Below are 14,516 nucleotides of genomic sequence, written 5' to 3'. Positions count from 1 at the left end.
TTCATTGGAAAATACTCTTATGCTGGTTAAGATTTAAGACAAAAGGAGAAGGGGATGACAGAGGATGAGATGGTTCGATGGCATCATCAACTGAAATGAACATGAGTTTGAGCAAACTCTGGGAGATAGTGAAGGACAGAGGAGCCTGGTGCGCTGCAGTCCACAGGGTTGCAAAGAGTCAGATACGACTTACCAACTGAACAGCTATTGAAAATACCTACAGAGGATTCCGTTTTCTGTTCTGACATGCCTGATATGGTCCTGGAGTAGACACCAAGCAGTCCTCCTCCAGATGCCCCCTTGGCCTCTCCCATTGGTTCAGAACTCAGGGCATGTGGGCAGCAGTGGCTGGAAGGAAGAACTGGTGTGCATGGGAGTTTAGCACCTAGAGGCCAGCCAGCAGCTGCTTCAGGATTAGGGAGGGAGCCAGGGAGGAAGGGACTTGCCAGAGAGAACAAGCAGTCCTGCTGGGAAGATGCTGGGATACCGAGAGACCAAGGGGAAGAGGAGGAGAGAAGGACACCAGCCAGAGGATGGGTAGGGATGGGATGGGGGGTGGGCAGGGTGAGTCTGTCCATCTGATAAGATGATTTCAAATATAAATAGCTGAGAAAACACAGTTCAAAAACTTTTTTTGAGATATTTTATCATCATGGATAACAAAGACTCCAAAGACAGAACAGGGCCAGCAGTTCAGTAACATCTTCCACGAGCCAAGTTGCTTCCATATTCCAACTGCCCCGTTCTTAGCAGGTCTACTGAGCTCAGGGAGCTGTCCTCATGGTCACGAGATGGCTGAACTGTTCCAGGTGTCCCATCCAGACACATCACCTTCTCAGACCCTCATCCCTTCTAGTGCTTCTGTTTTCATCAGGGAGGAACCTGTCCCAGAATCTAACGCCTGTTGACTTCCCTTCACATCCCGCTGCCCACACTTGGTGGCATGCCCATCCTCACCCAGTCACTGGCTGGAAAAATACACTTCAGTACTGGCTTCTGCCAGGGGGGCTCAACCCTGGCAGAATATTAGACTCTTCTAGAGAACTTTAAAATATATATATACTTTCAAATTTTGTGTGTATATATATATAACTTTGTAAGTTCTTTCTATACACAATAAATATATGAATACATACATACATGTAATGTATTAATGCTCAGTTTCCACTCCAGAACACAGAATCAAAGGCTCTGGATCCTTGATAACGATGTGTGCCGGGAGAGGGGTGGCTGGGGGGTGGGCAAGGAGGCACTGGGGGCAGGGGAGCTCTCGGGGCCCTGACCAGGGGTGGTGGCCTACCTTCCCTCAGCTCCTGAATGGTTCTCCCTGCCTGCGGGCAGATTCTCCATCATCTGTGAGGCACCAGCCGCCTTCCAGGTGCTCTTCCAGGTGTCTGTTTATCCCTGTGCTTATTGTCTGGTCCGTACAAGTGGCAGACACTTGCTGCCCAGTATCGATGCTCCTGGGCTTCCTCCACGGCTCAGTGGTAAGGAATCTGCCTGCCAATGCAGGAGACTTTGGTTCAGTCCCTGGGTGGAGAAGATCCCCTGGAGATGGTAATGGCAACTGACTCCAGTACTCTGGCCAGGGAAACCCCATGGACAGAGGAGCCTGGCGAGCTACAGTCCTTGGGGTCACAAAGGGTCAGACGTGACTGAACAACAACAGGGATGCTCCTCCTTCCGCTGGGACAGGGGTGCTGCGAGACGGGATGTGAGTGGAGGTGACCCGTGTGTGGGCCTCTGCATCTGCCTCCCGCCTCCGTGAGCCCCCAAGGCCTGCTCTGAACAGGAGACCGCCGTTAGCAGGGGCGGGGGGAAGTTCCAGAAACAGAGCCCCGCCAGCCTCCCGTGGCACTCACCACGGCCACTCTGAGGTCAGACTGTTCCTGCAGCATCACCTAAGTCACCCCTATCAACCCCTTCCTAAGTCACCCCAATCAAACACACCTCCTGAGAAGCACAGACCCTGTGTTTTTTTCACAATGTCCCCAGCACCCAGGACTGTCCACTCAAAAAACTGCTGTGTTTTTTTTTTTCTCTCTCTCTCTTGTGGTTAAGACTCTGCACTTCCAATGCAGGGGCCATGGGTTTGATCCCCGGTCCAAGAATTAAGATCCCACAGGCAGTGAGGCATGGCCAAAAAAGTAAGAACTAATTTAAAAAATTTTGCTGAAGCAACAAATGAGTGGAGGAAATCTCCCCTCTGTTTCATAACAACAGCAAAAGAAGAGACTGTGACCACAGCAGACTGCTTGCTTGTTTTCTGAGACTCTAAATACTAGAAGCACCAAACAGTGGAGCCAAAGGGTGCTTTGCCAAGGTTTCAGCTGCCCAGCTAAGAACCGGGACGTCAAGGTGCCCTCCATGCCCTCTGTCCAGTGTGATAAGGGTTGTGAGGAGCCACCCAGAACGTCACCCCCTCTCACTGGTGACCTGTGAGTTGGGATGGGTCTTGGTCATTTACGTTTTGCATGATGGCAATTGTTTGGAAAGGCTGAATCAATCATGCAAATATTTTTTCAGTGCATTCCTTAATCCAGGAAAAAAACAGTAGAGGGGATCACGATAGTGAGATTACGGTTTTTTTTCATTGTTTTCTATTGAGTTTAAATCTAGTTAGGAAATAGGATTAGTCCAGGTTAGTCCTGTTGGTCAGGTTTAGAACATCACAATACAACAGCTTAGACTGTTAGTCTTGTAACAGAGGTGGTGAGTGGGAAGAGGAGGAGGAGGGAGGAGGGAGGCAACAGTGACTTTTCCCAGAGCACAGAGAACGACGCAGATCAGTTGTTTGGAGACCCTGAACCATCTCCTCTCCAAGCTGCGTGTTTCCAGCTCTCTCAACACCGTCTCAGGCAAGGGTTTTGAGGACACATCCCTGCAAGTGACACTTTCATGGTGTGAGGGAGGAGACACAGACCCTGTGAATGGTGTCGGGAGACCAGGCTACACCACTTCCAAGCCTGGGCTTCCTCCTCTGTGGAGGGTGCACAGAGCTGCTGGTGGTGGTGGGGAGGGGTGGGTCCAGCCGAGCCTTCCTCCTTCTTCTTCCTCTGGCCTGGGGGTGGCTCTTCTGGGAGGTCAAGGGACCTCTTTTGAGCAGGATGCTTTGTTAATTTGGCTTGAATCTTACTGGATACGGGAGTCTGGAGCTTAGGGCCAGGGGGCCGGAGACTTTAATTTGGGAGGAGAAGCCGGGGAGGTGGGGGCACTGAAGTGTGGTGTCCTCGGAACCCAGAGTGAGGGGGAGAGTGCTGGAAGGAGGGGTGTCCTGGCAGGGGGCTGCCATGGGGACGAAGTGTTTTTGGGTCAGCCCGGTGGGGGTGGAGGGGAGGAGGGTGGGGACGGGGCACTGACTCAGGGAAATGGTCTGGGGAAGACTTTGCTTTCGTTTTTAGTCAATTATTTGGATATTTGCAAAATAAGTAACAGGCACACACAGAACATCCAGTGACCTCGTCCTCTCCCCTGCCCTCCTGGAGCGGACGAGGTGACAGCCAGTGCCAGGGTCGGCCAGTCTCCCCTCACCCACCGGACTGATCGATGCCCTGCTTCCCTTGGTCTTCACTGGACCCTGACCCGGGTCCTCAGGCCCCTCAGGCCAGACCCCGGCCCAGAAGCTGCTGTGTGGGGTCCCAGTGCTGCCCCAGCTCCCCATCCTCCCACCCCAGAGGCAGCACACTGGAGTCACCCAGGGGGTCTTGTGGGCCATCCACCACAGGTCTCACCCAGGGACCCCCTGCCCCCGCCTCCTTGGCCCCCCTCCCCCTGAAATGGAGCGGACATCCCCAAGTTCCAGGGCCCTGGGGCTAAAGGGAAGCTCTGAGGAGAATTTTGCTGCTCCTCAGCTGACAGTGGGGTGGGGCTGGACAGGGTGGGGGCCGGGGAGGTGGGGGATGGGGGGTGGAGGTGGGATGGGACTGGAGGGGGCAGGGGCGGGGTGCAGACACGCAGTCGGGGGCTGGTCTGAAGCTTTATTGCTCTATGCTTAGTGTAGCGCGGGGGCAGGGCTGGGTGGGAAGGGTGCACTCGAGCAGGGGGGCACCAGGGGAGCACTCCGAGCACTGGGAGCCAGGCGGGGGGCGAGGAGTGGGGGCGCCAGAGGAGCACTCCGAGGGCGCAGCACAGTGAGGCCAGGGCACCGCTTCAGTGACGGGGCATCTGTGGGGGACACGAAGGGCAGTGAGGCCCTTATCTGGCCGGTGGCTCCCCCACCCCACCCCATCCCCACCTCCCACCTCTCACCTTGGCCGGGCTTGGCGGGTATCTGGCTCTGAGGGTCTCTTCGTTCAGCAGAGGCCTCACCAGGCAGGAGCGGCGGTGCGAGAAGGTCTCGAAGCTCTTCCTGCCGTGGTAGGACCCCATGCCGCTGTCCCCTGCAGGGGCGCCGGTTCAGTGTGGCCCAAGACTCTAATGCCCCTCCTGTGCCCCTTCTCCCATCCGCCCGCCCGGGCTGATCCCCTATACCGCCTGGGCCAATCCCTGACCTGGGGTGTCCGCTGCGGTGCCCGCAGCCCTGGGCCTGAAGAGTCTCACCCTGACCGGCCACTAAGTGACTCTGTGGCCTCTCTCAGGGTCCAGGTGAGAGTCTCCAGGTTCAATGTGGCTTTTGGGTGCACCGGCAAAGGAGGAGCTGGGGGAATCTGAGACTCAGCCCAGGGATGGAGGACACCCGGGGTGGGGCAGCAGGTGGCAAGCTCAGCCCCCAGACTCACCCACACCCCCGTAGGGCAGCGAGTGCACGGTGATGTGGACAACGACATCATTGGCTGTCACCCCGCCGCTGGAGGTCTCCGCAATCATCTTCTTAATCACCTGTAATAGCCCCCTGGCCTCAGTCTCCACCCAGGACCCCCCAGCCCTCCCCACCTGTGCGAGTCCAGGAGCTGCAAGGATGCGAGCTAGTGGAGGCTGAGCCCAGCCTGGGGCCGCTCCCCCCCGCCTCTAGAGTCCCAGGCTGGGTCCCCCACTCTCCCCATGGGGATTTGTGCCAAGATGGGAAGAGCAGTAGTTCCCACAACACCGAGAATAGCACCAAGTGGGTCAACATCTCAGTCAGTGCTCTGTCCGGACTTCAGAGACGAGGGGAAAGGGACTCAGGAAGGTTAGGGGACTTGCCCAACATCGCACGGCAGGGAGTATGGGGCTGGAATCTGTTCCTTGAGTCTGCATTTGCAGGGGTGCTGAGCTGGGTTCCCAGGACCCTGGGGAGGGCGCCTGGCCCACCTTGTCATTCGGTGAGAAGACATAGAGTGCCAGGGGCTTCTCGCGCTGGGTGATGAGCTGGATGGCCTCCTCCAGGCTGCGCACGCACACGATGGGTAGGACGGGCCCGAAGACCTCCTCCTGCATCACCGGGGACTGGGGGTCCACGTCCGTAAGGATGGTGGGGGCTAGGCAGGGAGAGGCCAGCGTCAGCTGGCGCCCAGACCTGCCCAGGCACGTGGCCTTCTCTCCCAGCCCTTTACAGACGAGGTCCCCGGGCTCTACGAGGGGCAGGAGGAAGCCCTCCAGCTGGGCTCCACCCTGGAGGGTCATGGGGAGGACAATGGCATAACCAGTATGGGGGGCCCTGGGGGCCCCACTTCAGGCCGCATGAGCCCTGCTGGAGCTCCTCTGCCTCCCGGAAAACTGGGGGCCAAGTGGGCCCCCATCTGCTGACCCCCCGGGCCCAGGCAGGAGGCCCCTCCCACTTGGCACACCTGGGGCTCCCATGGCCTCTGCCGCTAGCACCCTCTGCTGAAGCTACTGGCATGGAGCAGAGGTGGGGCTCCTTTAGGCTTTGGGGGTGGGGGGTATGGTCTGAGGAGGGGCTTCCCAGGTGGCACCCAGCTCCTGCCCATGGGGAGGCCTGGAGTCAACCCGGGCCATGGGTGAAAGGGGCTATATTATATGCACCACAGGGCTTCGCCTGCCCCTCGAGGGTCTGTGCCCATTTCCACCAGCCCTTCTGGAGGGCTGGCACACGCACCGATGTAGCGGGTGGCCGCATCCCCGGTGCCTCCATAGGCGACCTTCTGGCCCTCCAGCAGGCCCATCACCCTCTGGAAGTGCTGGGAGTTGATGATTCTCCCGTAGTCCCTGGACTTCTTGGCGTCCTCCCCGTAGAATTCCTGTGAGGAGGTGGCAGGCTCCAGGTGAGGACTGGACCCTCGTCGTGGCCACAAGCTGCAAAGCCACAGCAACTCCAAATTGGAAGTATGTGGGCACTGCCTGGCGGAATAGTGCCACTAAAAACTACAGGGCTGCCACACCCCTGCTGCCCACCGCCTTCCCCAGGGCATGAAGTGCTGTTGTTTGAAAGAAGTACAGGCACGGCATCTGGACATCACACTGGGCTCGAACATGCGTCCACAGCACAGAGGATGGAGGGGACATGCCACATGAGCAGCGGCTGCCTCTAGAGGGCGGGATTCCAGGTAGAGCTCTTTTCCTTCTCTGTGCTTTTTAATCTTTTCCAAATTACAGTGAGTGTGGATTACTTTCATGATCAGAAAAAAAATTCAGTCTTTTCTTTAGTCCACGCCCATCTCACTGCCTAGCAGCCCGTCACCCACCCCCGGCGCCAGCACTCACTTTCAGGGACTTTTTGAGCTTCTCCACGATTTGGCTCTGGATAGAGGGGTCACACAGGATGTAGTCGGGGGCCGCGCAGGTCTGGCCGCTGTTCATGAACTTTCCCCAGGCGATGCGTCTGTGAGAACCCCAGGTTATAGGGGATTCTGCCAGCCATGGGGAGGTGGGAGGGGGCTCCCTGGGAACAAGCCTCTGGCCTGGTTAGCCCAGAGTCAGCCTGTAAGGGGCTGAGCTGTGAACTGTCCATGGGGATGGGGGGGCATGCCTCGGTGCCCTGCTGGCTTCCAGATTCCTGCCAGAGCACATTCATGACCCTGGACGTGATCCCTGGGCCTGCAGTGACCTCATCACTGACTGGCAGGAGGATGTCTGGGGCAGGGGGTCTGGGGTAGGTGGCCTTTGTACCCCTCTTTCAACAGCCTTGAGCCCTGCATGGCCAGGTGTCACCTGCACGGCCAGGTGTCCCCACACCCCAGAGGCAAGGCATGCAGTGTGTGAAGGGGGGGTAGGGCTCTGGCTCGATGTCCCCACCCCTGCAGGAAGTCTTTCCCGAACTCTCTCTGCGAACATGGTGCCCCCACCCCAGCTCCTGCCAGGACCACAGGTGCCCAAGGACAGGGCCACGTCGGTGTCACTTGGGGTGCCCTGCTGTCTGCCTAGGTTGGGGGCAGCCTCTCACCTGCAGGCAATGTCCAGGTCGCAGTCCTTGTCCACATAGCAGGGGTTCTTGCCCCCCAGCTCCAGTGTGACGGGGGTCAGGTGCTTGGCCGCAGCCATCATGACGACCCTGCCCACCCCGGTGCTCCCGGTGTATAGGATGTGGTCAAATCTCTCCTTGAGCACCTCCGTGGTCTCAGCAACACCCCCGTTGATCACAGGGTATAGATCCTGCCGAGCGAGGACAGAGGCGAGGCTCAGACATGGCCACAGCCCCCTCCCCACCCGCCCGGGCAGCCACCACTGAGCAGACGCCCTCTCCTGGCTCGGGGGTCCATTCTCCTCACTGAGCTGTCCTCGCCCCACCCGTGGCTCGGCCCATGGCTGCAAGAATTCACTATTTCCCCACCCCAAAGACCTGGCTGGGCCTCAGTTCTCAGTGTGCTGGGGGAGCCCGTTACCTGGTCCAGGTATTGGGGGAGGATGGCGGCCAGCAGGCTCGCCGTGTTCTCGCTCAGCTCTGATGGTTTCAGCACCACTGCATTCCCTGCAGAGCACAGAGAGTTGGGACTGCACCAGGGCCACCCCACACTCTGTCCTCCAAGGGACCCAGGACACATGGCAGGAGGCGGGGCTGCATGGACATCCGAACCTGGCTGGGCCTTGGGCACTCAGAGGCCTGGCTGAATACTCTGGTCCTTGCAGCCTCCCGAGAGAACTAGCTCCATCAAACCTCTCCTTGACCGCAGGCCCCATCTTTGCCCAGTCCTCAGCACCCCAGACCCCTTCCTCTGCAGGGGAGGATGGGCACCCCTCCTGGCTCCCCGACCTGGAGCAGGGCCCACAGTACCTGCAGCGATGGCGCCCACCATGGGCTGGATGGTCAGGTTGAAGGGGTAGTTCCAGGTGCCGATGATGAGGACCACACCCAGGGGCTCCGAGTGGATGTAGGCCTCATCCTGCTGGGTGTGGGGGGTCTTCTCCACAGGCTCGTCAGCAGCCCACTCAGGGAGTTTCCTGATCATGTAGTCGATCTCCTCCAGGACATACACAATCTCCTCGTAGTAGGCAGTCCATTCGTTCTAGAGAGAGGGCTCAGTGAGGCTCACCCCAGGGTGAGGGCCGTGCAGTGGGGGCTCTGAGCAGAGGCCCCAGGGCCCCTGGTGGTCCTGCTTCCCAGCTCTGTGACCCCGAGTGAGCTTCCTACCCTCAGTCTCCAGATCTGCAAAATGGGAGCAAGACAGGACCTTATCCTCCAGGTGGGCCCATTTAGAACTTGACTTGTTCAGCTGCAAGGGAGCCATTCATTGCAGAATCCCCAGCCCAGAGCACCCACCAAGAAGGCACAGAGGGTGGGACTGAGGATTAACCTTTGGGTGGTGAGCTGCGAGGACCCCTTTCTTCAAGTGCTGGGGGCTCAGGCAGGTTGGACATGTTGAGTTCAAGGTGCCCAAGGGGACCTCAGACCTGATTTGAGGGTCCCTAGTGAGTCAGGGAGTGCTTCCCTGGTGGCTCAATGGTAAAGATTCCGCCTGCCAATGCAGGAGACATGGGCTCTATCCCTGGGTTGGGAAGATCCCCTGGAGAAGGAAATGGCAATCCACTCTGCTATGCTTGCCTGGGAAATCTCATGGAAGGGGAGTCTAGAGGACTATAGTGCATGTGCATCCCAAAGAGTCTAACATGACTTAGCGACTAAACAAGTGAGTCCAGGAGAACAGAGCTGAAGGATGTCCAGGAAGGCTTATAGATGAAAACAAGACTTGAACCCAGGACAGAGCCCTAAGAAGACCACCTTGAGAAAGTGGCTGTAAGAAAGATGCAACCAAAGAGAGTCAGGAGGAAATCCAGGAGACCCTCAAGCCAGGGGAGGAGGGACTGGGCAGCCCATGGCAGGGCGTGGGGTGGGGAGGAAGCCAGTGTGCAGGGTGGGGAGAGAGGGAGTGCAGAAGGTGTAATAAACAGCTCTCTCTAGAACTGCGACTTTGCAGAGCAAGACGGAAGTTGTGAGGTCAACCCCTTGGATTTTCTTGCCTTTGGTTTTTGTCTTAAGGTTAGAAATCTTGAGAGATTAAAAAATAATACAGTAGCAAAGGGCCAGGAAGCAGAGGCTTGTAGACTACAGCCTCTCTGCTCCCCTCCGAGGCAAGACGGGAGAGCGGAAGCAGCTCCAAGTGACTTGGGGGCAGTGAGGGGAAGGGGCTGAGAATCTGGAGGGTCTGGTTTTGCTCAGAAAGAGGAAAGGATGGGGAGGGAGGGCAGACCCCAGCAGAGGGGCCAGACTGGGCTGTTTCTTGGTGTGGAGAACCTGGGGCTCCGCGTGGGCTGAGGGATGGAGGAAAGAGAGGCCAGAAGGGGTGTCGTGTTAGCAGGAGATGGTTAAAGTGGTGGCCTCGTGCGCTGGGCTGGGTGGAGAAGGGAGTGAAAAGCCAGGAGCCGGGTAACAGACGGTGGAAAAGAGCCTCTGGCCCTGTGTAGGGCGCATGGACCTGGAGCGCCTCGCGCAGGCAAAGGAGGGCGCGCCCCATCCCAGAGGGCGCAGAGTGTTTGGGGGACTAAGAGGCTTCTCTGTTAAGGGGTGGAGCACTCTGCCCCCGCCCCCGCGCGCAGCGGACTTCCTGGGCGCACGCAGTCCGCGACTCCGGTGGTCCGGCCGGCGCACCTTGTGGAGGTCCGCAGCCAGCGCGCCCACGAGGTCCTTCTCTCGCTCGCGGATCAGGCGCCGCAGCCCCTCCAGCTGCTGGACTCGAAACTGGAGCGGGCGCGTCCGACCCGAGTTGAAGGCGGCTCTGGCCCGCTGCACCACCTCGCTGATTGCGCTCATGGTACCTGGGAATGGAGAGCTCCTTGCAGCGTGGAGGAGAGCGCCCTTCCGCCGGGCGCATGGACCTGGGGCGCCTCGCGCGCAGGGAAAGGAGACCTAGGATCCTTAGGGCAACACCCACGCTTGCTGCTGATTTTATAGGATGATCTCCCTGGGGTCACTGGGAAGTGCATCCTTTTGCCTTTTCAGCTCCCTAACCCCGCAGTCTGGACTGTCCTGGTTGGCAGGCTACCCCTGCCCACCAGCAGATGACGGACCCTCACACTGGGGACCCGGCAGCGGTGACCTGGAGTCCTAAGATTGTCTACACTTGCTCACCGTGGGGTCTTGGCAGTGTGCTGGGGGCAGGCCCTTTTTGGCATCTCTCAAGCCCCACGCCCACCTCTATATATGTGCAGAGCTTTTGACACTCCCAGGCAAACCCTCCTGAGTGCTCTCCAGGCACACCCGACCAGCCCAGTCTCCAGATCAGATTAAAGGACCCAGGTGGTGACTCCACACCCACACTGAGTAAAGGAAACCCAGCATCAGGACACACGCCCCACCTTTTGGACTGAGCCTCATTCTCAAAAGCACTGGTGGCTTCTCCCCAGACTGACCCAGGCTGGCTGGGTCTTGAAACTGTCGACCTTGTCCGGGGCACGAGGAGTAAGAAACGGAACAGGCTACAGACATCAGAGAGCCAGGCATGTGTGCACTTGCAAGAGCCGGTGGGGCAGGCCCTGGCATGGCAATCTTCTGGTGGTGGGGTGGGAGGTAGGGGGTGGTGGATTAGAGGTTATCTTTGCTTGCATTTTTCTGAAGGGCTTCATTTTCTGCAGCGAATTTGCATTTTCAAAAAACGTTTGTTAATTTGGGGGGAATTCTCTGGCTGTCCAATGGTTAGGACGCCGAGCTTCCACTGCAGGACTACAGGGGGTGCAGTTTTGATCTCTGGTTGAGGACCTAAGATCCTGCACGTTTGTTCTCTTTTTGAATAGGTAATACATGCTCATGGTAGGAAATGTAAAAGATACAGAAAGGACACAGAGAAAAGTTAAGTGTCCCTCCTTCCTCTCCCCCAGTAGTTCCTGTAATCCTCCCAGAGGTATCCACCCACTTTCAGACACAATGTGATCTCTGACAGCAGAAAAAACACAGTAAGGCTATTTCCACTTAAAAAAAAAAAAAGACATTATATGGGGCTTCCCAGGTGGCCCTCGTGGTAAAGAACCCGCCTGCCAATGCAGGAGATAGATGCAGGTTCGATCCCTAAGTAGGAAAGATCCCTGGAGAAGGACATGGCAACCCACTCCAGTCTTCTTGCCTGGAAAATCCCAGGTACAGAGGAGCCTGGTGGGCTACAGTCCATAGGGTCACAAAGAGTCGGACATGACTAAAGCGACTTAGCACTGCACCACATATACACAATATGTATGGTATATGTGCATGTATTATTATACATGGTATATATATACCATGGCTTCACCTGCGCCACCGTGTCCGCAGGGGTCAGCATCCCCTTTGAGCCTCACAGATATCCTCACAGATATCCTCACTCTGAAGGAGTGCCCACGAAGAAGGAGCTGCTATAGTCCACATTACTGACGAGGAAAGTGAAGCTGAGAGACATTAAATGCTCTCTCTAAGGGACTCTTCTGCCTCCGGGTGACTGAATCAAGCCTCCTCACCCAGTGTCCCCAGGTCCCCCTGCTCCGAGGGCCCCAGGGGGCCCCACCTCCCTGGAGCCGCCAGACATGAGCTTCGGACCTTCAGCACACAGCTTAGATACTCAGAAGATGCTCCTGGGGGAGGGAGGACCAGCTGCAGGGGTGGACCACTCCCCGCTAGGCTGCAGCTAGAGGTCTCCAGAAGAAGAGAAGGGGAAGAGGGTTACCTTCGACACAGGCTCTCCCAGGGATGGAGCTCCAGGAATGGGTGTCAGCTTAGAGGTGATGCATTTAAGGACCCTTCTCCTGGTCCTGGGAGTCCCTCCCCAGGAAGTTTGCGTAACAAGAACAAAACAGCTTTCAAACATGGGGCATTGTAATCTGCTCCCAGTTTGGGGGATTAGGACTGGGCTGTCTGATTTTGTCCGGTTCAGAAATGCAAGAATGTGTCCGCAAGGCTTGGGTGGGGCCTGGTCCAGCCTTCCAAAGGAGCCTCTGTGTTTGCCCAGGGGCTGCGGATTGATTTAGACTGACCTGACAGCTTCCAGATTTCCCAAGTGCAGGTGCCAGCTGCCATTCTCCCCACCGCCCTGGTTACATAAGGGCAGGGGGCGGGGGGCAGGGTACAGTCATGGTGATTGTGCACGCAGCTCCCTGAAGATGCCCCATGGAGGCGAGATTGCCAAGCCTGGGGAGCCACAGGCCGGGACTGTCTATAGTGGGCCCCACTGTATGTGGGTCTGCCCTCCTGTTAAACAGCAGAGAAGAGGATCACAAACCGGTACCAACGTCCAGGAATCTCCCAAACATGGTCACCTGGGGGCCAGAGATGCTTGGGCAGGGAGAGCTTGGGAAGCCCCTTTCCCTAATTACAGGTGTTTGCTGGGTGTCTGCTCAGGGGTGGGGTTGGGGGGTGGTGGAGGCAGGTGTGGAAAATGCATCTGAACACTGCCCACACCTCCCCTGCACACACCTCAGGCTCTGGGCCTCCCACAGGCACTGCCTGCCACCTTCACCCACCAGCCTCGCCACGTCTGGGGGTCCCAACCTCCCTCCTGGATTGATCGTCCTGCCCCCTCCCTCCACCTGGAATGCCCCTCCCTGTATCGCCGCCCACCAACCCTCGTCACCGCGCTTCCTCCTCTTCCTCCACGCTGTTCTTTTCCAGAAGGTATATCAGCCTCTGACAGGCCATTTGTCTACTTATTCTGTTTGCCATCTGTTGGCCACCACCTAGAATTTGCTTTGTTCACTGCTGAGTCCATAGCATCTAGAACACTGTCTGGCACAGAGTAAATGCTCAATAAGTGAGTGATGTGATGAAGTGAACAGAGAGCGTTTCAAAGTAATATGAAACCTGTAGTGGCTGCAAGTGGAGAAGGAAATGGTACCCCACTGCAGTATTCTTGCCTGGAGAATCCCATGGACAGAGGAGCCTGGTAGGCTACAGTCCTCGGTCGCTAAGAGTCAGATATGACTGAGCAACTTCACTTTCACTTTTCATTTTCATGCATTGGAGAAGGAAATGGCAACTCACTCCAGTATTCTTGCCTGGAGGATCCCAGGGACAGAGGAGCCTGGTGGGCTGCTGTCTATGGGGACGCACAGGGTTGGACACAACTGAAGCAACTTAGCAGCAGCAGCAATGGCTGCAAGATGCATAAGATGCCGCAGGGCTTCTGATGAAGGTCCTACAATGGGTGAGTGGGGAAACAGAGTCTGAACTGAATGGGGGGTATTTAGGGAAGGAACAGCAGGGAGGCTTGGAACAGCAAAAGCAGGCACACAGAGGCAGGAACAAAGTCATGTGTCATCGCAGTTATTAATAAGGTGCTATTAACAAAGGGATTGAAACTGTCGAGGATGCAGATTCTCAGGCCCCCCTGCTCAACAAGATCAGAAGCTCCGGCTGAGGCCCAGCCACTGGTGATGCTACAAGGCCTCCCAAATTTCCAACATCTGTTGGATCATAGAAAAAGCAAGAGAATTCCAGAAAAACATCTAGTTCTGCTTTATTGAAGGGAACAACAGAGGATGGGATGGTTGGATAGCATCACTGACTCAATGGACATGAGCCTGAGCAAGCTCCAGGAGTTGGTAATAGACGGAAGCCTGGTGTGCCGCAGTCCATGGGGTCACAAAGAGTTGGACATGACTGAGCAACTGAACTGACTGACTGACTTGGCTCTATTGACTACACCAAAGCCTTTGACTGTGAGGATCACCACAAACTGTGGAAAATTCTTCAAAAGATGGGAATACCAGACCACCACCTGCCTCCTGAGAAATCTGTATACAGGTCAAGAAGCAACAGTTAGAACTGGACATGGAACAACTCAGACTGGTTCCAAACTGGGAAAGGAGTACATTAAGGCTGTATATTGTCACCCTGCTTATTTAACTTATATGCAGAGTACATCATGAGAAATGCTGGACTGAATGAAGCAAAAGTGGAATCAAGATTCCTGGGAGAAATATCAATAACCTCAGATAGGCAGATGACACCAACCTTATGGCAGAAAGCAAAGAAGAACTGAAGAGCCTCTTGATGAAAGTAAAAGAGGAGAGTGAAAAAGCTGGCTTAAAACTCAACATTCAAAAAATGAAGATCATGGCATCTGGTCCCATCACTTCATGGCAAATAGATGGGGAAACAATGGAAACAGTGACAGACATTATTTTCTTGGGCTCCAAAATCACTGCAGATGGTAACTGCAGCCATGAAATTAAAAGACACTTGCTGCTTGGAAGGAAAGCTATGACCAACCTAGACAGCCTATTAAAAAGCAGAGACATTACTTTGCCAA

The 14,516-nt window shown here is 56.4% G+C and overlaps 1 protein-coding gene across 1 annotated transcript; it reads right to left on the bottom strand.

Moving 5' to 3' along the window:
• Positions 1-3,967: 3,967 nt before the first annotated feature.
• On the bottom strand, positions 3,968-11,975 carry ALDH3A1 (aldehyde dehydrogenase 3 family member A1). Its single transcript, XM_027975464.3, has 11 exons — positions 11,937-11,975; positions 9,899-10,065; positions 8,087-8,318; positions 7,698-7,783; positions 7,259-7,467; positions 6,580-6,697; positions 5,975-6,116; positions 5,230-5,396; positions 4,719-4,818; positions 4,249-4,379; positions 3,968-4,164 (listed from the first exon to the last, which is right to left on the bottom strand). The coding sequence occupies exons 2-11, from the start codon at positions 10,058-10,060 to the stop codon at positions 4,150-4,152; spliced, it is 1,362 nt and encodes a 453-aa protein (XP_027831265.1). The 5' UTR covers positions 10,061-10,065; positions 11,937-11,975; the 3' UTR covers positions 3,968-4,149.
• Between the last annotated feature and the right edge of the window lie 2,541 nt (positions 11,976-14,516).

Source organism: Ovis aries, chromosome 11 (assembly GCF_016772045.2).
Source record: "Ovis aries strain OAR_USU_Benz2616 breed Rambouillet chromosome 11, ARS-UI_Ramb_v3.0, whole genome shotgun sequence".
Lineage (NCBI taxonomy): Eukaryota > Metazoa > Chordata > Mammalia > Artiodactyla > Bovidae > Ovis > Ovis aries.
The sequence above is the reverse complement of the archived record's forward strand: the minus strand, read 5'-3'. Positions and strand labels throughout refer to the sequence as shown.